This window comes from Pelodiscus sinensis, chromosome 21, assembly GCF_052426305.1.
Source record: "Pelodiscus sinensis isolate ZL-2025 chromosome 21, ASM5242630v1, whole genome shotgun sequence".
In the NCBI taxonomy this organism is placed as follows: Eukaryota; Metazoa; Chordata; order Testudines; family Trionychidae; genus Pelodiscus; species Pelodiscus sinensis.
In genome coordinates, this window is record NC_143072.1 from 27,668,851 (window position 1) to 27,691,010 (window position 22,160).

Below are 22,160 nucleotides of genomic sequence, written 5' to 3' on the forward strand. Positions count from 1 at the left end.
GAGACTCAGACTCAAGCAGCGGGGCGTGTGGAGGGGCCCAAAGCGGCCGGCGCGCGGAGGGGAGACTCAGACTCAAGCAGCGGGGCGTGTGGAGGGGCCCAAAGCGGCCGGCGCGCGGAGGGGAGACTCAGACTCAAGCAGCGGGGCATGTGGAGGGGCCCAAAGCGGCCGGCGCGCGGGGGGGAGACTCAGACTCAAGCAGCGGGGCGTGTGGAGGGGCCCAAAGCGGCGGGCGCATGGAGGGGAGACTCAAACTCAAGCAGCGGGGCCTGTGGAGGGGCCCAAAGCGGCGGGCGCACGGGGCGGCGCTCCCAGTTGGAAAACACTGGCCCCGTTGGCATGGAGACCTTTCCTCCAGCCTCTGCTGGACCAGCGCCAGCTGCAGGCTCCGGTCACTCTGGCCCAAGCTGGGGCGAGGGGGGTATGGCTCTCCAGGGGGACCCAGGCTTCCTCCCAGGGGAGGGAGGGAGAGGGGGTCCCTCCCTGGCACAAGACCCCCGGAGCCAGCAGCGCCAAGTCAGTCCCCCTCCCACCGTGCTCCCTGCTCTTGAGGGGCCGTGGCGTGAGCAACCCCCCTTGCTGCTGCCATCACCAGCGGCCCTGGGGAGCGGTGCCCCCAACAGCCCCAGCGTGACGTGTTACAGCCACGCTCCGGGCACGTGGGTCTGGGCGGGGCCGTGAGATACTGAATGCCCGGGCATGGGGGGGGCTGCCTGGCAGATGGAGGCGGCCTTGGGCACCACTGCCCCGGGGAGCCCTCCAGCTGCTGCCCAGAAAAGGGCCTGCCCCAGTCCTGGGGCCTGGGTGTCTCTGGGTTCAGACGGGGGCGGGCTCTGATCACAGCTTGATGCGGGTTGCGCAGGGCCTGTCCCAGCCCGGCAGGCAGGTCGGTGGCGTCTCCCCGCCCGCGCCCCGGCCCCGGGGGGAACGGTGGGCGCTGAAGAGGCGTGGGGGTGGCGCTAGCCGGGGCCAGGAGGGCGGCCAGGAGACGGCTCTGCGCTCCCGAGGTGGGAGGGGAGCCTGGATTCGGTTGCCATGGAAACTGCGCTGCTGTCCCAGATGCTGGGAACTTTGAAGTCCACCCAGGGTGGAATCAGCCCAAAAATAACAATGAGCCGCCGCGGGTTTTAAGGTGGCTCCGCGGAGCTGCTGCTCTGGATGGCAGCGGGCAGGGTGAGGGGTGCTTGCAGGTGTGGAAAGGACGCGTCCATGCGCAGGGCTGGAAGCCGAGGGTCCCAGGCCACGTGACGGGCGCCTGCAAGTCCGAGCCACAGGGTCAGCGGCCTGGGAGCACAGAGGCTCCTGCTCTGCGCCAGCTGGTGGATTAACGGGCCGGGGGGTGACTGCTGCAGACCCCCTCCAAGGGGGGGGGTCTCCTGAGCATCTCCCCAGGCACGTGGGTGGGGCCTGTGTTGGGCACTGCCAGGGCAATGCAGCCACTGCGGGACGGGAGCCCTTCTCCTGGGCACACCGCTTTGCACGGCCGACTGACAGCCTGACCCTGGGGTGGCCACGACTTGGGAAGAGTGCAGGGGCCAGCCTGAGCCTGGTCCTGCTCAGCATGGGAGCCATGGGCACGGGGCTGTCTCCCCCAGGGGCCAGTGGCCGGGCAGCGGAGGCCCTGTCCTCCCCTCGGGCTGGCCCCAGTGGTGCGGAGAGGGGGGGGTCTGGTCCCACGAGGAGCCGGGGGGGTGTTCTGCCATGCAGTTGCTGGCTGTTGCCCCCCATACTGGGTTCCCCGTTGATTTGCCGGCCTTTCCCTTGGCTGATGCCCAGGCTGCTCTGGGCAGAGCTGGTGACCCTACTCCTGCCACCTCTCCCCGGTCAGTTCCTGCGGGCCGTGAAGGACACGGGCCTGCAGCCTCCCCCAGCCGGGAGTCGTTTGGCACTTCCTAGTGCCACGGCCGGCAAGCGCGGAGCTGTGATCGATGGGACCCCTTGTTCTTTAATTAGTCGCTTCATCGTGGTGACACGGGCTCCTTCGCACCCGGGTAATTAGATTTGTGTTCATCGATTCTCTGGGTGGCTGTTACCAGGGAGAACTGACCGGGTGCTGCTTCCCGTTGCCGCGCCGCGGCCGCGCCGAGGGGCTCGTGCACCATCTCCTGGCTGGCTCAGCCACTGGGCCTGGGAGCTCTGGCTGCCTGTGAACCGAACAGCAGCGCACAGGGAGCCGGGCCGGGGGCTACCTGCTGCTCCGCAAGCCAGCGCGGTGCCGTGGGGTGGGGCAGCCTCGCGCCAAAGCCGCACTCGGCCCTGGAGGCCAGGCCCTGGGCGCTGTTCAGCAGCCGTGCGCAAGCCGCGTGCTGGCTCTGTCCCCCGCCAGGGCCCGTGCATGGGCTGAGAGAGGCTCTGTGTCCCGTGTGCCGGCAGAGCTGGGGGCAGGGCAGCTCACGTCTCTCTCCCTGGCCCTAGTTCCCATCGACGCCACGCGGGGCGTGAAGATGCTCTATGTGTTCGTGGACATCAAGATCGACACGGCCCACTTTGTGGAAACTGTCCAGTTCAACTTCCCCAAGGGCGCCTGCCTGGCCCTCGTCAGCACCATCCAGTTCGTCTCTGCTCTGCAGGTGAGGCGGGTGTGGGGCCGGGCTGGCGCCTAGGCCTGGGCTCCCGCACGGGGCTGTCAGTAGGGAGCCCACGTTGGAGCATCCTCGCTGGTACCTGCGGGGCAAACTCGGTGCTCCCAGGGTTAACAGGTCGAGTGACTGTAAGGAGCACAGCTGGGACTGTGTACGGCCCATAACTGACAGCTCACTCGCACCCGCCTCTCCTGGGCAAGCGCACGTCGGCCAGGGCCCCTCCACCTGCATGTTGCAGTGTCCTGGGGCGAGGGGTGTACGCCCTCCCAGGCCTCTGGGCACAGTGTCAGGATGAAAGCAGGGGAGGGGAAGAGCTTGCTTTTCTCGGACCACTGCACCCTGAAGGGCCCTAAGATGGTGCAGGGTGTGCGGAGACCCAGCACGCCCTTCCTGCTGGCTTTCAGCCCCCGCCGGGTTTAGCTGTGGAACACAGCATGTGCCCAGGCAGGGGAGGGGGCCTGTGTGTGTGTGTTTGTGTTCGGGGAGGTGCTGGGCAGGGTGCACAGCTCTGGGGAGGGAGGTGCCGGGCAGGGTGCACAGCTCTGGGGAGGGAGGTGACGGGCACGGTGCACAGCTCTGGGGGGGGGGAGGTGCCGGGCACGGTGCACAGCTCTGGGGAGGGAGGTGCCGGGCAGGGTGCACAGCTCTGTTGGGGTGGGAGGTGCCGGGCAGGGTGCACAGCTCTGGGGAGGGAGGTGCCGGGCAGGGTGCACAGCTCTGTTGGGGTGGGAGGTGCCGGGCAGGGTGCACAGCTCTGGAGGGGGGGAGGTGCCAGGCAGGGTGCACAGCTCTGGAGGGGAGGTGCCGGGCAGGGTGCACAGCTCTGGGGGGGGGGGGAGGTGCCAGGCAGGGTGCACAGCTCTGGGGGGGGGGGAGGTGCCAGGCAGGGTGCACAGCTCTGGGGGGGGAGGTGCCGGGCAGGGTGCACAGCTCTGGGGGGGGGGGGAGGTGCCGGGCAGGGTGCACAGCTCTGGAGGGGAGGTGCCGGGCAGGGTGCACAGCTCTGGAGGGGGGGAGGTGCCGGGCAGGGTGCACAGCTCTGGGGGGGGGAGGTGCCGGGCAGGGTGCACAGCTCTGGGGGGGGGGAGGTGCCGGGCAGGGTGCACAGCTCTGGAGGGGAGGTGCCGGGCAGGGTGCACAGCTCTGGAGGGGAGGTGCCGGGCAGGGTGCACAGCTCTGGGGGGGGGGGAGGTGCCGGGCAGGGTGCACAGCTCTGGGGGGGGGGAGGTGCCAGGCAGGGTGCGTGCCTGTCTAGTGGTGTCTCTCTTTCCAGCCTGGGCGGCTGCCCAGAGCTGCCAGCTCCCCTCCAGTGAGGAGCTGCAGTAGCCCCTCCTGCCAAGTGCTTTGCACTAATTCTGATCAATGGTTCCTGGCCGTGCCCCCCCGCACGGGGAGCCGGCCCGGTAAATGTCAGGGCAGGCAGCCGAGCGCTTGGCATTTTGCTGCGTGGCTGGCAGTGGCAGGGGAGGCGCTGGCTGCGGATTAGCTGCTCCTCGGGAGTGGCCGGCTCAGCAGGACCCGAGAGATGAATGAGCCTCTTGAGCCGCGTCTGTCCAAACACGGGGCCACTGAAGCGTTAAACGTTTTCTCTTGTCTTTTAATTGATGCGTCTGTGAGCGGCCCCCAGCGCCTGGCTCACGTCCCTCCCGAGGTGGGGCCAGTTCTCACTGCTCCGGCCGATCCCCCGGCCTCCGCCTGCACCCCGGGTGCTCCCAGCATGCGCTGCTGGAGCCTGCCACAGGCCCAGGGGCTTTGTGGAGGTGTGATGAGCTGGGCTGGGAGTGCCCTGGCTGTGCTGCCCTGTGCGCTGTTCCAAGCACACCCCGCTCCATGCCTCCATCTCCTTCAGCCCCCGGGGCCATTTGTTCTCAGCTTAGCCTACCCTGGGCCCCGTTCCCAGCAGCGGGGCTCTGACCCTGGGCTCTTCCCCTCAGGCGGCATCCCAGGAGCTGCGCTCCGAGTACAAGGTCAGCATCCCGCAGTGCAAGCCGCTGTCACCAGGCGAGATCCTGGGCTGCACGTCCCCCCTGCTGGCCCCGGACACGGACGCCGTCGTGTAAGTACCAGGCAGCGTGCTCGGACACGTCTGCTTTCAGCTACGCTTGCGCCAGGAGCCTGCAGCAAGGGGCGCTGTGGGAGGGGGCAGGGCACTGGCTGTCACTCAGCCTCCCCCATCAGGGGGCACTCTCGGGGGGGGGCCCTCGCTCCTCCAGTCCTGGCCTCTCCCAGAAGGGGGCACTCTCGGGGGGGGGGGGGCCTCGCTCCTCCAGTCCTGGCCTCTCCCAGAAGGGGGCACTCTCGGGGGGGGGGGGGCCCTCGCTCCTCCAGTCCTGGCCTCTCCCACCAGGGGGCACTCTCGGTGGGGGCCCTCGCTCCTCCAGTCCTGGCCTCTCCCAGAAGGGGGCACTCTCGGGGGGGGGGGGGGCCCTCGCTCCTCCAGTCCTGGCCTCTCCCAGAAGGGGGCACTCTCGGGGGGGGGGCCCTCGCTCCTCCAGTCCTGGCCTTTCCCACCAGGGGGCACTCTCGGGGGGGGCCCTCGCTCCTCCAGTCCTGGCCTCTCCCAGAAGGGGGCACTCTCGGGGGGGGGCCCTCGCTCCTCCAGTCCTGGCCTCTCCCAGAAGGGGGCACTCTCGGGGGGGCCCTCGCTCCTCCAGTCCTGGCCTCTCCCAGAAGGGGGCACTCTCGGGGGGGGGGGCCCTCGCTCCTCCAGTCCTGGCCTCTCCCAGAAGGGGGCACTCTCGGGGGGGGGCCCTCGCTCCTCCAGTCCTGGCCTTTCCCACCAGGGGGCACTCTCGGGGGGGGGCCCTCGCTCCTCCAGTCCTGGCCTTTCCCAGCAGGGGGCACTCTCGGGGGGGGGGCCCTCGCTCCTCCAGTCCTGGCCTCTCCCAGAAGGGGGCACTCTCGGGGGGGGCCCTCGCTCCTCCAGTCCTGGCCTTTCCCAGCAGGGGGCACTCTCGGGGGGGGGCCCTCGCTCCTCCAGTCCTGGCCTTTCCCAGCAGGGGGCACTCTCGGGGGGGGCCCTCGCTCCTCCAGTCCTGGCCTTTCCCAGCAGGGGGCACTCTCGGGGGGGGCCCTCGCTCCTCCAGTCCTGGCCTTTCCCACCAGGGGGCACTCTCGGGGGGGGGGGGCCCTCGCTCCTCCAGTCCTGGCCTCTCCCACCAGGGGGCACTCTCGGGGGGGGCCCTTGCTCCTCCAGTCCTGGCCTCTCCCACCAGGGGGCACTCTCGGGGGGGGGGCCCTCACTCCTGCAGTCCTGGCCTCTCCCAGCAGGGGGCACTGTGGAGAGCAGGGCACCGAGCTGGCTGTGGGCAGGGCTCCTGGCTACTCCAGTCTCTGTGGGGGCGGGGGGGGGGGGGCAGGGGATGCCTGTGCTGTCTCTTCGGGCTCTGCTGCCCATTCTGCTCACGAGATGTCCCAGCCTGGCTCATGGAGAGGGTCCTGCACAGCTGGGGGCACAGGCCAGAGCTTCTGCACGTGGAGGTCTGCCCTGGTGGCCCTGGCTTCCCCAGCTCAGCGATCACCAACCAGTCGATCGGGATCTACCAGTCGATCTTGGAGCCGCTGATGGGGGAACCTGATTGGTTCGGCCAAGAGGCTGTCAAGTGCCGGCACTTCAGCTGCCCCTCCCCCTACAGCTGCGCACCTCCTGCCCTTTGCCTTGGAGCTGCTTCCCCCCCGGGAGGAAGGGAGAGGGGGTGCTGATGTCAGGGTGCCCCCTCCCACCCTGTATTTTATCTCCCCAGAAAGCATGGGGGGGGCACACCAGGGCTTGGGATGGAGGGAGGGTCCTGGCTGCTTTTGGGAGTGGTGCAGGGCCAGGGCAGGGGGGAGCTGCCTTAGCCCTCCTGCACCCCCACCCAGGAGCCACCTGAGGTCAGAAGGGCCCAGCTGGAGCCAGAATCCCAAACCCCGGCCCCAGTCTCGAACTGCCCCCTGCACCTGAAGCCCCTGCCCTAGCCCTGAGCCCCTTGGACCCCAACTCCCTGCCCAGGCTCAGCTCCGAGCCCCTCTCACACTCCAGATCCCTTAGCCCAAGACCAGAGCCTGCGCCCCAACCCTCTGCCTCGCCTGGAGAAAGGGAGGGAGGATGGGGGAGGAGGGGGGACGGAGTGAGCAGGGGCAGGGCCTCCGAGAAGGGGCACGAAGGGGGTGGGGCAGGGGTATTTGGGTCTGAGGCAGGTCCTGGGTTGCACGTATGTTTAGTGTGACGGCGCGTTGGGGTTCCCCCGATTCCTGCACCCCCGTAATGGCACGAAGACTCCCCCAGCCAGTCGAACAGAGGGAGTTTATTGCTTCTCCAGGATACAGCACAGCACAGATGGAATCTGGTTCCAGGGCAGGCCTAGGATGCCTCAGCCCCCTTGAGATGGGGGAGACTGGGCCCCTAAATCCCAGCCCCTTTCCTAGGCTGCTTCCTCCATGATTCCAGACAGAAACTCAAACTCTCTTCCAGCCCTGCCCCCAGCCCGGTGCTGGTCTCCACCACCCTCCCTTTGTCTCTGCCTGGGCAGCTGAGCCTGGGTGTCTGGGTTAATCCACGTGTGCGAGTCAGTGGGAATCTCCCATCCCAGCGCAGGGGGCCGCGGGTCACAGAGCAGACAGCCCCCCCCACGCCACAGGTGGGGCCGGGTATTTGGGTCTGAGGTGGGTCCTGGTTGCACGTACGTTCAGAGAGTGATCTTGTGCTTAGAAAGGTTGGAGACCCTGCTCTAGCTATTGACCCCGTCCTCTGTCGTCTTGTCCTTCGGCCTGTCACGGCTCCCTTGCAGCCGCGGGCCGGGGGTGGCTAACGGCGGAGCAACACCTGGCCCGCGGGTGTCGCATCTAGCTCGGGTACAGAGCTTGCGCCTGCAGCAACAGAACCCTGGAGCGCGTGCGCGTGTCTGTTAGGGCCACACGCACCGGGCCGGAGGCTCCCCAGCAGTCCCAGCGGGGGGCACATCTAGCAGCCCTGGGACGGCCGTCCCTGGCGGGCGGAAGGGACGCTGTGCGCCCCCCTCCCCCAGTCCCGTCTTGCCGCCAGCGACGGTGCGTTGGGGCAGCTCTGGTCGATCCCGAGCCGGCAGGCCCGGCCCTCGGGGTCTAAACCTCGCGACTGCGGCGAACGGCCAGTGACCGCACAGGAGCGTGGCGAGGCTCACGTCAGCGACAGGTCAGCACTTGCAAGGCCTCCAAGCCTAGGACCGGAGTGGGACATTCGACGTGGAGCCTCCCTCCTGGAGGGACCTCAAGCAGTGCAGTGGCGCCAGGGCCCACGGTCAGCTCCAGGGCACCGCCGGAGCCTTCCCCACGTGGCCCAGTCGGTAGCAGGGGTCTCGGGCAAGCGGGGCTGGGGCGTGTGCATGGAGCGCTTGGGGCGGGAGCTCCACCAACCCCTCAGACTCGGCACCGGCACCCCGCCCCCTTCCTCCTCATCCCCGGATCGGCGCTCACAGGCCCTCCCCTGCCGTGCCCCAGGCAGACACCACGGCTCACCAAAGGGATGTGAGGGGCCCGGGCGCAGGGTCTCTCGGATGCCTTCTCCTGCCCTGGGCAGGGGGTCTGCTTGGCGCATTTGCCCCCTTTCTGCTCCTCAGCAAAGTCCTACAGAAAGTCAGGCTAGCGCTGGCGTGGCCCCAGCAGCATCGGTTTGTGGAGCTTGCGGTGTTCCCCCCCCCCCCCGTGGCTGCTGCTGCTCCTGCCTCGGAACCACAGCCACCACCTCATCCCAGCCCCACGTCCCTGCCCCCCACCGTGTGGATGCTGCGCGGCTGAACGCAGAGGAGCAGGCCTGCTTGGCGGGTGTTTGCTGCCTTCTCCTCCAAAGCAGGAAGCCCTGAGCTGGCAGAGCTGCCCGGCCGAGTCCATCCATGGCATCTCTCCAGCGAAGGCCCGACCCGGTCGATCCTGGATTACATGGGGTTGGTGCGCTCTGCCCTCAAGGTGCATTTGGCGTCCATTTCCGCCTTCCGTCCCCAAGGCAGGGCCACGTGGTTGTCTCCTGGGACAGGGTGGGCAGTTTCCTCAAGGGTCTGGACCAGCTTTTTCTCCTGGTCAGACCCTGGTTCCGCCATGGGATTGGAACCTGGTCCTGTCTCGGCTCTCTGGCCCCTCATCTGAACTAGGGATGTAAATATTGATCAGAACTATTACAGGTCTATCCTTGAACCAGTTAACTGGCTGGGGCTGCAGCAGGTAACCGGTTAGCCAGGTAACCTTTCACCTCCTGGTTTGAACAGCTAGCCACGTGCTCCTGGTTCATCTGTTCTGGAGGTGCCTGTCCTCGTGGCGGTAACGAGTTTCCGAACTTGGAGCCTTGATGTCGGAGCCGCGGTGCACGTATTCCATAAGGACCAGGTTCCACTCCGTCCCCAGCCGGCCTCTCCCAAAAGCAGGGTCAGCCTGCAGCCGGGCCCGTCTGTCCCACACCCGACAGGCCGTCACTCGGGCCCTGGCTTTTTACCTGGCCAGGACCGGGCCGTTCCGGGTGTCCCTGTGCGCACTGTGACCCCGCTACCCATTGTGCGGGCGCACTCGCAGGGCACAGGCTTCAGCAGCGGCATTTCCAGCCCAGGACGTCAGGCGACGGCTTGGTCAGCAGGGCATGCCTGCGCCGTACTGTGCACCCTCGCCTCCCTGACAAGGGCCAATGCCGGATTCGGCTGGGCGATCCTGCAGCCTTCCCCTGTGGTACTGCTGTGGAAAACTTCCAGCACCAGTGCACATGGCAGGCACACACGCCTCCCGGAGAATGAGCAACACATCTCGCAGGACAGCCGTTACGGCACCTGGGCTCTAGGGTGCCAGGAGCGGAGCAGGGACTCTGGAAAGGTGGGTCTCTGAGGCTATGTCTAGACTGCAGAGTTTTTGTGCAAAAACTCGCAGAGCGTCCACACCTGAAGTGCGTTTTTGCGCAAGAAAATTGACAGAACGGAGGGGGTTTTGCACAAGAGTTACTCCTCTTTCTAGAAGGAATAACTCCTTTTGTGCAAGAGCTCTTGTGCAGAAAGGTGTGTGGGGAGGGGGAACTGCCTCTTTTTGCGCCAAAAACCCCCATCGAAAAAAGCCCAGGTGCCCTGGTGGTCGTTCTGTGAATGGCAATCAGCGCTTTCTTTCCAGAGCATCCGTGCAGTCTGGGTGCTCTCTTGTGCAAAAGCCCATTGCTTTTTCATTGCACGTTTACAGCGTGGGTGCACTCTTGTGCAAGAAGTTTTTGCAGAGATATTCCGCAAAAAGCTTCTTGCGCAGGAAGCCTGCAGTGTAGACAGAGCCTGAGCGCCAGATCTGTGGGGGACAGGACCGGCCTGGCGGACTCGGCACAGAGTGGCTTGTGCTGGTAGCGCGGAAGGAATAATTGAGTCGTAGATCAGACTAGATAATAGATGGAAAGGCGGGCAGATAATTGGAGAAGACGAATGGTCAGGCCCCAACATCACAGCACCATTAATTTTATTTAAGGACAGCAAATTAGAGGGAGCACTTCGCTTCCTATCGCCTAATTATTTTAGGTAATGGAAATGCTTAATGTACTGTGAATACAGTGACTGCAGAATAAATAAACAAAGGACCCCGCCCCAGGGGCCCGGCAGAGCTGTGCTGACCATGCCTTCGGTGCGACCCACAGCTCACGCGGCCCCTTGAGCCTTCCTGGGAGCGTGGAGGGGAGCAGGGCGGTGCCGGCCCTGTGGGGGGAGCATGGGCCGGGGCTGAGTGGGCTACGTAGGGGTCTCGGCAGGGAGGGCTCGGCTCTCTGTGTGGAACAGGGCAAGTTCCCGGAGCAGCCCGGTGTGTCTCACCCCAGCCCACACGGGGACGCTGGCCCCTCACGCTGCTAGTCCACCTCTGGCAGGGCCCCAGCTCCCCGTGGGGAGCGCCTGACGCCCGTGCTCAGATCTGTGGCCGCCCCTCGCTGGCTCCGCGCTGCCGGCTCCGGGTGCGTTGCGCTAGGATCGGGGGGGGATCTGGTGGGTGCTGCAGCATGGGGAGGGGAGAGCAGCTGTGCCCAGAGGGGCTCCCCTTAGCCCAGCACCCTGCTCGGGCTGCCGCCAGCACCATCTGCTCTCAAGGGAGGAACAAGTGGGCACAAGGGGGGGAGGGACATGCGGGATTGACGGCTTGGCTGGGGAAGCCGCCTCAGCCATGGGACATCCCAGGCTCAGCTCCAGGGCTCAGAGTTGTCCAGGAAATACTCGCTCTGCCTAAAGCAGTGTTCTTCTCTCTCTGGAGCGGGGGGGCACCCTCGCAAAAACCGGCCCCGCCCCTTCCCCGAAGCCCCGCCCTGCTCACTCCCTTCCCTCCACCATCACTAGGTGTCACCCAGCTGGGGCAGGTTTGGAAATGGGGATGCAGGCTGTTGGTGGGGACCAGGAGTTGGCAGAGTGGGAATGTGCTCTGGGCTGAGCCTGGGTGCAGGGGGGACAGCAGGCTGGGGCAAGGGGTTGGGGTGCAGGAGGAAGTTTGGGTGCAGGGAGGACAGCAGGCTGGGGCAGAGGGTTGGGTGCAGGGGCACGGGTGCAGGGGACAGCAGGCTGGGGCAGGGGGGTGGGTGCAGGGGGACAGCAGGCTGGGGCAGGGGGGTGGGTGCAGGGGGACAGCAGGCTGGGGCAGGGGACACGGGTGCAGGGGACAGCAGGCTGGGGCAGGGGGGTGGGTGCAGGGGACAGCAGGCTGGGGCAGGGGGGTGGGTGCAGGGGGACAGCAGGCTGGGGCAGGGGGTCGGGGTGCGGGAGGTGTGACGATGCAGTCGGTGTTCCCCCAAATCCTGCAGCCCCGTAGCAGCAAGAACAGACTCCGGCAGTCGTAGAATCGAGAGGGTTTATTGTTCCTTTGGGGTACAGCCCAGCACAGATGTGAGGGCTCAGGGCCGGGATGCCTCAGACCCAGGGTTAGGGATCCATCGCCCCTAGGCCCCGGCTTAGCCTCTTCTCTCCATGCTTCCCAGCTGGCCACTGCCTCCCTCCCAGGTCCTGCCCCCCAGCCTGGTGCTGGTCTCCGCCCTCCTCCCTTTGTCTCTGCCTGGGCGGCTGTGCCTGGGTGTCTGGGTTAATCCACATTTGGGAGAGTCAGTGAGAATCTCCCCTCCCAGCGCAGGGGCCCCGGGTCCCAGAGCAGACAGCCCCCCCAGAAGGCATATGGGATGCTGGGCTCTGGGAGAGGATAGGGCTGAGGCTTGGGGTACAGGGTGGAGGAGGGGGCAACCTCGGTCCCCCCCACTCCTGGAAGAGGCCGGAGGGAGCACATGGCTCTGTGCACTGCCCCTCTGCAGGCACCACCCCTGCAGCTCCCATTGGCCACAATTCCCCGTTCCCAGCCAATGGGAGCTGTGGGAGGCGGTGCTTGTAGGCAGAAGTCCTCCGAGCTTGGAGCCCTCTGCTCCCTCCCTCACCAGGGGGGTCGTGCTGGCTGCTTCTGGGAGCAGCGTGGGTTGGGACAGGCAAGGAGCCTGCTTTAGCAGCTGCCCCACTGGAGGTCATGATTGACAGGCAGCTCCACTCGGGTCTGTGGGCCTTGCAGTGGAGAACAGGAACTAGCCTAGGACATGCCGGCTTCCTGCTGCCGCCCAGCTGAGCTCCTGCCCCCAGTCACGGGCTTCCTTCAGTCAGTAGTAAACCTGTGGCCTTCCCATGTCCCGCCCTCTTGGGGAGGGGAATTCAGACTCCATGGAGATCTGGGCTTTTCCAAACCAGCTACCTTCCTGGCCCTGCTCTCTTCTAGCTCCATGGCAGATGTGAGCGTCCCGCTGCTGCAGGTGAGTCCCAGCTGTGGCACTGGTGGCAGTACCTGCCGACTCCCCTGCTCCTTTCTTAGTTAGTTTCTTATTTAGGCCCGTCTCTGGGGCTAACTTTTGCAGACAAATTAGCTTTGATCTTCCAAAATGTCATTCTCCAATTAAGGGCAAAATCTAGTCAAGTTTTGCGTCTGAATTCATTTTCCAAGCCCTCACTCCATTAGGGCAGCTGAGTGAAAGGCTTTGAAATGTAATTGCTGACTTGAAATCCGATTAGAAAAGGAAGCAGAAATGTCTGTGCCCAGACGGAGCTGTTGAGCAGCTCTGAGGCTCAGCACATGGGCCCACCCTGCACTGAGCCGCTTGTGGGTGGAGAAGGAGGCCTCTCCTGGCCCCAGCAGGAGGGGGAGCCCAGGCGGAGCGGTGGGAATGGAAGTGGCGTGGCTTCCTGATTCGTGTCCCTGTCTGGTACGCAGGGGACGGTGCGGCTGTCTTGTGCCCGGGTGCCACCGTGTCAGTGGGGCCAGGAGGTGTGCACGGGGGCAGCGGAGCATGGCCGGGTTCTGCCCACGGGGCAGCGCTGATTCGTCACTCAGGGCTGGGAAGAACCCGCCCCGTGGGCAGAACAGCTGCTCCCATGGGCCGGGGGTCCCACCGCAACAGACAAGCTGCTTCCATTGGGTCTGTACCGCGGCGCTGGGGGGCTGGCCAAACCGTTCCCTGGCCATAGCAGCAGACGCGAGGCCCCAGCCTGAACTGGGGAGCCAGAGCTGGTCCCCCACGCAGGCACCAAGCGCCGTGGCCCTCCTGTTCCCACTGCCGCCACTGGGCCACAAAGGCCCCGCTGTGTTGCTCATCTTGCTCCCGTGTGCGCCGGGGCTGGTGGGGCTCCACCTGTGAGTCAGACCCAAGGCCGGGCCCAGCAGACCCAGCCCCTCGCCAGGTGGGTCCCCCTGCCCGTGGCCTCGCTGGGGGCTGTGTGTGGAAGTCCGAGTGCAGGGCTGCTCTGCTCTGCGCTGCTCCTGTCCCGCTCAGCACGGGCCGGGCCAAACACTGGGACTGGCTGAGCACATCAGCCTGGCCACTACCCTGAGCTCTTCTCTGCCTGCCATAGGTACCTGGGGGATGGACGCTTCCACCTGGAGTCGGTCATGATCGCCAACCCCAGCATCCCTGCCTACAGGTACTGCAGCCAGCGTCACACGGGGCACTGCTGGGGGCGGCTCTGGGATTTCCTGCGTGGGTACAGCCCCTCCCTCCCAGTTCTGGCTGGCACTAGGGCCTGGCTCCCCCGGGCCCTCCATCCCCACACGGGAGCTGTGGCAGCGCTGCTGCCTTTAGCGTTTTGGCTGCCAAGTGTCAGGGTGGGGAAGCCAGCAGCCGCTGCTCTGCAGAGCCCCCGGACAGCATGGCGGGGCGAGGAAAGAGGCACTGGGCTACCACGAGCAGGCCTGCTCCCAGGAGCCGCTGCAGGTGCTGTGGGTCCCTCCGCCTGGGGGAGTGCCTGTGTGCACAGGGCTCTGGCCAGGAGATCTTCTGCCACTCCCACGGGCAAGGGGAGAGCGTCTTCGCCAGCTGCGCTGCAGCACCCCACGGTGCTTGGGCAGCCGGGCCGTGGGCGTGGGGGGCGGCTGCTCCTGGAGCAGCCCCTGGCCCAGGGCTCCACCCCCCATGTCCTCGCAAGGCACTCCAGCCCCTCTGCACTTGGCGGGAGGAGCAGGGCCAGGAGGGGGGGGAGATGAACACCAGCCATTTACTCCAGCTGAATATAAACATTTTGACAAGTACCTGGGAAAGCTCTTTGAGGTGCAGCCATTAAACTCCGGCTGCTGCAGGCAGAGGCCATAAAATGCGATGATGAGGCTGCTGAAAGCAGATGAACGATGGGGAGCAAAAGGCTGGCCCGCTCGGTGGAATCGGAATTCTTAGTAGGTCGTTTGTTACTGGCGGGAGAGGCGCCTCCGGTTTATGGGGCTGGGGAAGCTGCTGCAGCCCACGTGGGATTTGATTAAAATTCTCTTCGTCAAACAAAGCAACAAATCACAGTTTTCTGCATAACTGCTGAGGGAGAGAGCGAGAGGCCCGGCCTCCGCGACGAGGGGCCCGCTGGGCTGGGCTGGGCTGGGCCGGAGGAACCAGGCTTCTGTCCTCGGCCCGGGCAGCGCAGGGCGGCCTGAGGAGGGGACGCGATGTGTCAGCCCCAGGAGCCGTCTGGCCGTGGCTGGCCTGTGCACTGCCCCCATGGGGCAGGTAGCTCAGTGGGCATCAGAGGAGAGCCTGGCTATCTGGGACTGACGGGAATGGCAGAGCAGGGAGGGGGCACCCCCAGGCCCTCTGCTTGGCTCCAGGCTCCTCCTTGCCAGAAGAGGGGGTCAGCCCCCTCCCCCGAACGTGGTGTCCGCTCTGAGCGCCAGGCCCTGGAGGCTCCCTCCCCCCAGGGCCTGGGTCTAGGGAGGCGCTGCCGGCTGTACGTCCCCTCAGCCCTGCGTCTGCTCACAGGTACGACCCCTACGGCAAGGTCTTGTCCAGGGAGCACTATGCCCACGAGCGCATGCAGCGCGCCCGACAGGAGGCCATCCGCACCGCCGCCCGCGCCCGCACCTGGGGCCTCATTCTCGGCACCCTGGGGCGCCAGGGCTCCCCCTCCGTCTTGCAGGTACCGCCCGAGACGCCCCTGCCCTGCAGCTGGCTGGGCTCCCCGCAGGCCTCCCCCAAGCACTCAGGAGTGGGAAGGGAACCTGGGTTTTCCACTGCTCTGGGGCCTGCTGCTGCCCGGGAGCTTCCCTGGGCCTCACCTTGGGTCTGCAGCACTGTGCCCAGGCCCCGCTGCTGCCTTGGCGCTGCCCAGCTGGGCTCCCTGCCCCGGCTGAGGCGTTGCGGTGGGGCCGGGGGGATCTGGCCTGGCTGAGGCGGGGCAGAGTGGGGGAGCTGGCAAGACAATTAGCAGGAGGTGAGGGAGCCAGAGCTGCAGGCCAAACAGCAATTCGTTCTCAGCTGCTGTTAGTTCTGACGTGGGCGTGGGCTCGCTTCCCCTGCCTGGCCCCGTGCCAAGGGCCGGGGGGCTGCATCCTGGCCACGTTCAGGGCCTGGCAGCTGCCCCCTGCAGCCCCCCCAGTGCGCTGCCTCATCTGGGTCCCACTGGCCCTGCAAGGCGTCTGGCAGCAGCAGTGTCCCAGGCCACCAGGGACAGCACCTGCTGCGTCCCTGGGAGGTCATGGCTGTGCCCCATTCCCAGCACCCAGCCTGGGGTCACGCCCAGGGTGCTGCACCCAGGGGACAAGCTGGGAGCTTCCCCGGGTCTGAGTCACAAAACTGCCCCAGCTTGGCACAGCGAGTAGGCAGCGCTGAGGCGGGGCCGGGGGGGCGGTACTAGCACTACGCCAGGCCAGGTTGGCATGGGGAGTGCTCCAGGGAGGGGGAGGGAGCAGGATGGGGGGGAGGGGAGGAGGCAGGGTCCAAGGCTGGTGGGTGCGGGGATTGAGGGGGAGGGGTAGAGTCCAGGATTGGGGGCTGGTGGGGGGAGATTGTGCTTGTTGGGGGAGGGGGAGGAATGGGGGCTGGCGGGGGGAGGGGAGGGACCGGGGCCTGGGGGGGGGGGCGGATTGTGCTGGGTGAGGGAGGGGCGAGGGGAGGGGATTGCGATGGATGGGGGAGGAGAGGGGAGGGACCGGGGCCTGGGGGGGGAGGGACCGGGGCCTGGGGGGGGAGGGCTGGGGGCTGGAGGGGATTACGATGGATGGGGGAGTGGAGGGTCCGGGGGGGGAGGGGATTGCTCTGGATTGCTGAGGGGCACGTACAGCCTGGTGCCTGGCTCAGCTCTCAGCCCTGCTGGCTGGTGGTGCCCTGCCTGGCCCCGAGGCCCCCAGGGAGCAGACGGGGCCTGCAGGAGCTCTGGCCGTGGGGCAAGGCGGGCGGCTGGCAGGCAGGACAACCAGCACGGCAGAGCTGGGAAGGATGGAGCCCGCTGGCCCTGCTGCTGCCAGCTCAGGCCAAGGCTGCCACTAACGAGCACAGATTGTTGTAGTTGAGCAGTAATTACTTCATTAGCCACAGCTGCCAGTGGCAGAGCGGCTGGGAGGGGCAGGGATGGGGGAGCTTGTCCTGCTGCTGCTGCTGCTGCTTGGGGCTCCAGGCGGATGGTGCCAGCCCCTGCTTGCTGGGCCCGTCCCCGGTGGCTCTCGGGCTGCAGAGACGGGGCCTTTCCATGCCACCCAGCATTGCCTGCCCCCCGTGTCCCTGGGGCCATGTCCAGCTGTCCTGGGCAGCCCCCCGTTTGTCAGAGCCCTCTGCTCCGGCCAGGCGCAGGGGAAGCTGGAGGCCCGTTCCCAGGGCACTGCCGTGGGGGGTTCCAAGCGCCCCGGCCAGGCTGGGGCTCTGCTAACGCTCCCATGTCTCCTTCCCCACAGCACCTGGAGGTGCGGCTCCAAGGCCTGGGCCTCCCGTTCGTCAGGGTGCTGCTCTCCGAGATCTTCCCCAGCAAGCTGCAGCTTTTCCCCGACGTGGACGCGTGAGTGTGGGCCTGGTTCTGCCTCCATCGGCCCGTCCCTGGGCCCACCTGGCTGCCTCCCACAGCCCTGCCCCGGGTTGTCCAGGCGAGACTTCGCTCCCTTCCCTGCTCAGCCCCCAGCCCTCGCCTGGCTCCTCCCCTGAAGAGAATAGCCCAGCCCCCCGCACCTGCCTCCGCCAGGCAAGGCCCGTTCTGCCCTCCGCTGTGCTTTGCGCTCAGTTCTCTGCACGGGGCTGTGGGTGGCCTCCGCTGAGCCCGGGCGGCTTGAGGCTTTGGGAGCTAGAGGCAGGGCCCACGGGCCTGGGCCTGGGCTTAATTTGTGTCCCCCCCAAGGCCCTGTGCGCCCCGGGGCGGGGGTGGATGGCGGGTCACGGGGACACGGTTAGGGCGCTGGAGCCCCGAGGCTGTTGGCTCCGCTCTGGGGTGGTGGAGGAGCCTCACTGGCTGGTGTCCCCGCTCCCAGGGACACACCTAGCAGCAGGTGCCAGCAGAGCAGCCGTAGGCACAGGCAGGCCAAGTGGTGGCTCTGGGCCCTGAGCAATATGGGGGCCCCCAATGGGCCAGCACCCCTCCCCCCCAGCAGGAGTGCGCACAGGCCCCACAGGAATGCTCTGGTTCCTGGCAGCAGGAGGCTCGGCTCCAGGCAAGCGGCCTGGCATGGGACCCCAGGCAATGCCCTTGGGATTTGAGGGGGGCCACCAGGGAGCTCGAGTGGGTGGCCCAGCTCCAGGATCCCATGTGGTGAAAGGGGAGAGCCCTGGGGGTTCCTGTGGCCACGAGCCCCTCCCCACTCGCTGTGCCTTGGAGGCCCGGTTCTGCACTCGCTCGTCCCCCCAGGGCATCCTTCCCAGCCCAGTTTTTCTCCAGGGCGCCCCTTCCTGTCCTCTCCCAGGCAAGCGTCTGCAGAGCCCACCAGCCCCCCGCACGGGCCCTTCCTCGGGGATGTGGGCCCCCAGAGCAGAGCACCGCTGCCTGTGAATCTGCCTTGGCACGGGTGGTTTGGGTGGCCCCAGGCCATGCCCCCCCTCCCGTGCTTGGGGGGAGACGTCTCCTAGCCCTGCCTGTTCCACCCTGAGCGCCAGGCTGCTCGGTGCCGCGCGTCCGCTCGGCTGGGCATGACGGCGGCAGGACAGAGCCCTGGCGACGGGATGCAGCCCAGGCCAAGCCGCAATAAACACCCCAAGCACCAAGCGCTAGTAGCTGCTTCGCTGAGGGGCAGCTCTTGGGGCCGTGTCACGGCTGGGGGGCTGGTCTTTGCGTAGGGCGGACTTGCTCTGTGGCCTCTGCAGCTTCCGAGCTCCCCTCGTGTCTGCCGAGCCCCTCTTCCCCCTGCCCTGCCCAGCCGAGCCCCTGCAGCGACACCTCGGATATGGTGGTGGCCAGAAAGCCCCCAGAGGCTCCAGCTTTGCTGCTACTGGGCGCATGGTAAGGCCCCTCCAGCGCACGCAGCCTGTCCCCCCACCCCACGCGCACTGGGGATTTGCCCACCTTAGGGCACTCGCTGGGGAAAAGCCATGTTGTGCCAGTCCCCAGTGCCAGCAAGGCGCTGCCCATTGGCCCCAGCCTCCTGCACTGTTCCTAGCCCCTGGAATCCCAGGGGGCGAATGAGCAAGTCTGCCCTGGTGGTGCAAGCCCTGCCCAGGGGGTGGTGGAACAGGCCTGAACTAGCTGGGTGATGGAGCCCCTGTCCTTCCCTTCCAGCTGGGTGCAGGTGGCTTGTCCCCGGCTGTCCATCGACTGGGGAGGAGCCTTCAGCAAGCCGCTGCTCACACCCTACGAGGTAAGACGCCCCCTGCAGCCCTTGGCTGAGGCAGGGTGGGGACTTGCCCCGAACCCCAGGACTGCCTGCCAGGAGAGAACCCCAGTGCACAAGGCTTGGGGCCTGGAACAGACATTCTGCTGGCTGAGCTTGCTCTACGGCAGAATCAGCTGCACCTCCAGCCTGGCCAGCCCCGAGCTCCCCTAGTGCCGTTCTCCCGGCCCCATGCAGGCAACCCAAGAGGGAGACAGACTCTGGGAGCTTTGAGCCTGGCTGGGAGTGGGCTCCCCTGCTGGAGCAACAGGACGAAGGGGCCACCAGCCCGTTCTTTTCGGGAAGATTTATGGACCCGTTTGTAGTTCTCAGGGCCAGTCGCTCCACCTTGCGCAGGCGTCTGTAGGCCACACGCAGAGCGCTGCAGGCCTGGTGTCCTGTGCGCCCCCATCCGCTCTGTCGCGCTTTACTACACAGTCCAGGGACCCCGCGCTGCACAGCGCTGTTAGTGCCAGGCTGCAGACGCTGATCAGAGTGCCATTTTCCTGAGTTGTTAAAGTGCCTGTTCGGAGTAGGAGCCCCCTGGCGCACTGGTCGCTTCTCTGTGCTACCCCCTATGGAGACCGCTGGTTCCTTTGTGGTGGTGACACAACTTTGCACCTGGCCAGGCTGCCGTGGCACTGAAGGAAATCGAGTGGCAGCAGACTTACCCCATGGATTTCTACGCCAGCCAGTCCCTGGGGCCCTGGACAGCCAACCATGCCAGCCACCGGCCACAGAGGACCACCAGCCAGCCCACGCAGGTGAGGGACTCAGTAATGGGGTTGCAAGGAAGAAGGGTCCCTGGGGAGACACAGGCTCTCTCAGCTGCCTCCTCCAGACCTGTTTCTCTGGCTGATGCTGATGCCCATAAACCTGTCCCAACCAAGGCCATTGCTTCTCCTGAGCCTCACCCTTAGGCCTCCTGTGCCCAGGAGAAACACCCTCCTCGGTGCCTGCACCTAGCCACCAGAGGACTGCAGGTGCTTAGAGCCTTGTACCTGCTGCATGTGGACAAAGGCAGGAATGGCCTGTCTCACCCCCCCCCCCCTCCGCCGCACCTGGTGCTCCCTAGGGATGGAGGGAACCGTGCCAGAGCCCTGGGCAACGAGACACCAGCCTTCGGGGGCAAGTTTCACTCCTGCTTTGCTGGGTTTTCCTGTTGCCAAAGGAAGCGGCCGCTCGGCCTGCATGCCTGGGCTCTGCCGTGTGCTGAGAGCGCCACCCAGCGGCTCCAGCCGGTAGCTGGTGATGAGACTCTTGGTGTTGGCCCAGTGCTGGGCAGCTGGAGCCCTTCCCCCCGTGCCAGCCTGGAAAGGGGCGCTGGCTTTCATGACCCAAGGGCATGCGGCAAAGGCCTCAGGAGTCCTGACTTCCATCCTCAGGCGGCAAGTCCTTGGTCAAGTGCCACTTGAAGCCCATTCGGGGGCTGGGGCTTGCCCTCTTGGGGAGTGCTGGTGACTAGGGCTGCTGCCACAATGCCACAGCACAGGGAGCTGGTGTCTAAGGACTTTCTGAGAAGTGATTTAAGGGGCCAGCAGGACGGGAGCGGCTGTGAGAAGCTGCAATCTTGTCTGATCTGTCTCGGCTGTTCCTGCTGAGATATGGGACTGGGAGCAGGCGCTCCTCTGAGTTATTGTAGCTGTTTCTGTAACAAGTGGCGGCTGCTCGGTGCCTGTCTAGAGTGTGATAAGCGGAAGCAGCACAAAGGCTGTGTCGCAGCCCGTCACTTGTTCACTGTAGGGCAATGTGTGAGCATTTATTGGTGTCATCTGCCTAGGAAATGAAAGGGGAGGTTTAACGGGCCATAAATCCACTCTGGGAACACGACTTCCAGCGTGTAGGCTCTGCAAGGGATGGATAGGAGACCAAAAATGTCTCGTAGGGGCCACAAGGGGGGTGTTTGAAGGGCAGTAGCTGGCACTAGGGAGCAAGGTGTGATGATGGGATGGTGTTGGCAGAATTTTGGGCTGGAGGCCCATCCTCTCCTGAATGCGCTCTCGCTCTCTCTCTCTCTTTCTCGGCTGTAGAGGGAGCTGCCTGAACCTGTGGCACCCATGGATGCTGGTGTGGGGAAGCAGTGCACCGAATGCAGGTGTCCAGACCAGCCCTCACTGCAGCCAGAACACCCCTGAACCCCCAAGCCACAGGGACATTGGCAGGCACAGCCCTGCAGTTACCGGCACAGGCAGCATTGCTCTCAGGAAGGGCTGTCTCTGACTTGGAGACTGATGGAAGGGGCCACCCAGCCCTGCAGTGTCTGACACCCAGGGCAGGTAGCATAGGCAGTGGCGGAGCCTCTCACTGCCTGAGGGAACCATCTCCCTGTCTGGCCATTCAGCGTGAAGTGTCTCCAGGGGGGCTGCCTGAAAGTAGGGATGTAAATGCCCTTTCAAATGTGGATTGGTTCGACTGTATGTTTAACCTGTTAACCAGCCCCCTGCATTGCACCCTGAGTGGTGAGCCACTGGTGCATCCCCCCACCTGCATCATGCTGCAGAGGGCCCAGCCGGGCCGGGTCGCTGCGTACCCCTCTCCACCGCTACCTGAAAGGGCCAGCTGGATCTGTGGTTCTGGTGCCAAGGACCATTCCCTGGGCACTGAACTGAGATCAGCTGTGCCCAGACCTTGATTAATTGGCATTGAAATGCCCTGTTTGGCAGAGGCGGAAATGGCGCTGAGCTGCGGAGGCACAAGCTTGGGCAGAGTGTGGCGGTTCGGGCTGGGTCCTCTCCCTGCCGTGTGGGGACGATGAATTCAGGCCACCGCGCCGCTCTGTTTCCCCTCCGAACAAGTGGGCAGAGGCGCAGGCTGAGGCTGGGGAGCCAGTGAGCTCCGGCTGCCACGGGGGTTGCCATTGTGCGTGTGCCTGTGGAGGGGAGGTGCGGGCTGGGGGGCCAGTGAACCCCGGCTGCCACGGGGGTTGCCATTGTGTGTGTGCCTGGGGAGGGGAGGTGCGGGCTGGGGGGGCCAGTGAACCCCGGCTGACAGGGGGGTTGCCATTGTGTGTGTGCCTGGGGAGGGGAGGCGCGGGCTGGGGGGGCCAGTGAACCCCGGCTGACAGGGGGGTTGCCATTGTGTGTGTGCCTGGGGAGGGGAGGCGCGGGCTGGGGGGGGGGGGGCCAGTGAGCCCCGGCTGCCACGGGGGTTGCCATTGTGCGTGTGCCTGGGGAGGGGAGGTGCGGGCTGGGGGGCCAGTGAGCCCCGGCTGCCACGGGGGTTGCCATTGTGCGTGTGCCTGGGGAGGGGAGGCGCGGGCTGGGGGGCCAGTGAGCCCCGGCTGCCACGGGGGTTGCCATTGTGTGTGCGCCTGGGGAGGGGAGGTGCGGGCTGGGGGGGGCCAGTGAGCCCCGGCTGCCACGGGGGTTGCCATTGTGCGTGTGCCTGGGGAGGGGAGGTGCGGGCTGGGGGGCCAGTGAGCCCCGGCTGCCACGGGGGTTGCCATTGTGTGTGTGCCTGGGGAGGGGAGGCGCGGGCTGGGGGGGCCAGTGAACCCCGGCTGCCACGGGGGTTGCCATTGTGTGTGTGCCTGGGGAGGGGAGGTGCGGGCTGGGGGGCCAGTGAACCCCGGCT

General features: G+C 66.2%; 1 protein-coding gene across 3 annotated transcripts in view; it reads left to right on the forward strand.

The window, feature by feature from the left end:
• DPH1 (diphthamide biosynthesis 1) overlaps nt 1-20,988 on the forward strand; it is a 41,765-nt gene extending 20,777 nt beyond the window's left edge. The window contains exons 5-12 of one of the 3 annotated variants that reach the window (XM_075904466.2): nt 2,416-2,570; nt 4,517-4,638; nt 13,403-13,471; nt 14,788-14,944; nt 16,695-16,795; nt 18,497-18,575; nt 19,217-19,351; nt 20,618-20,988. In XM_075904466.2, coding sequence (XP_075760581.2) covers nt 2,416-2,570; nt 4,517-4,638; nt 13,403-13,471; nt 14,788-14,944; nt 16,695-16,795; nt 18,497-18,575; nt 19,217-19,351; nt 20,618-20,722 — 923 coding nt within the window. In that variant the 3' untranslated portion in view covers nt 20,723-20,988. Of the gene's footprint in view, nt 1-2,415; nt 2,571-4,516; nt 4,639-13,402; nt 13,472-14,787; nt 14,945-16,694; nt 16,872-18,496; nt 18,576-19,216; nt 19,352-20,617 lie in introns of all 3 variants that reach the window. The other 2 variants (XM_075904467.2, XM_075904468.2) reach the window with 2 other exon arrangements.
• Nucleotides 20,989-22,160: the final 1,172 nt, after the last annotated feature.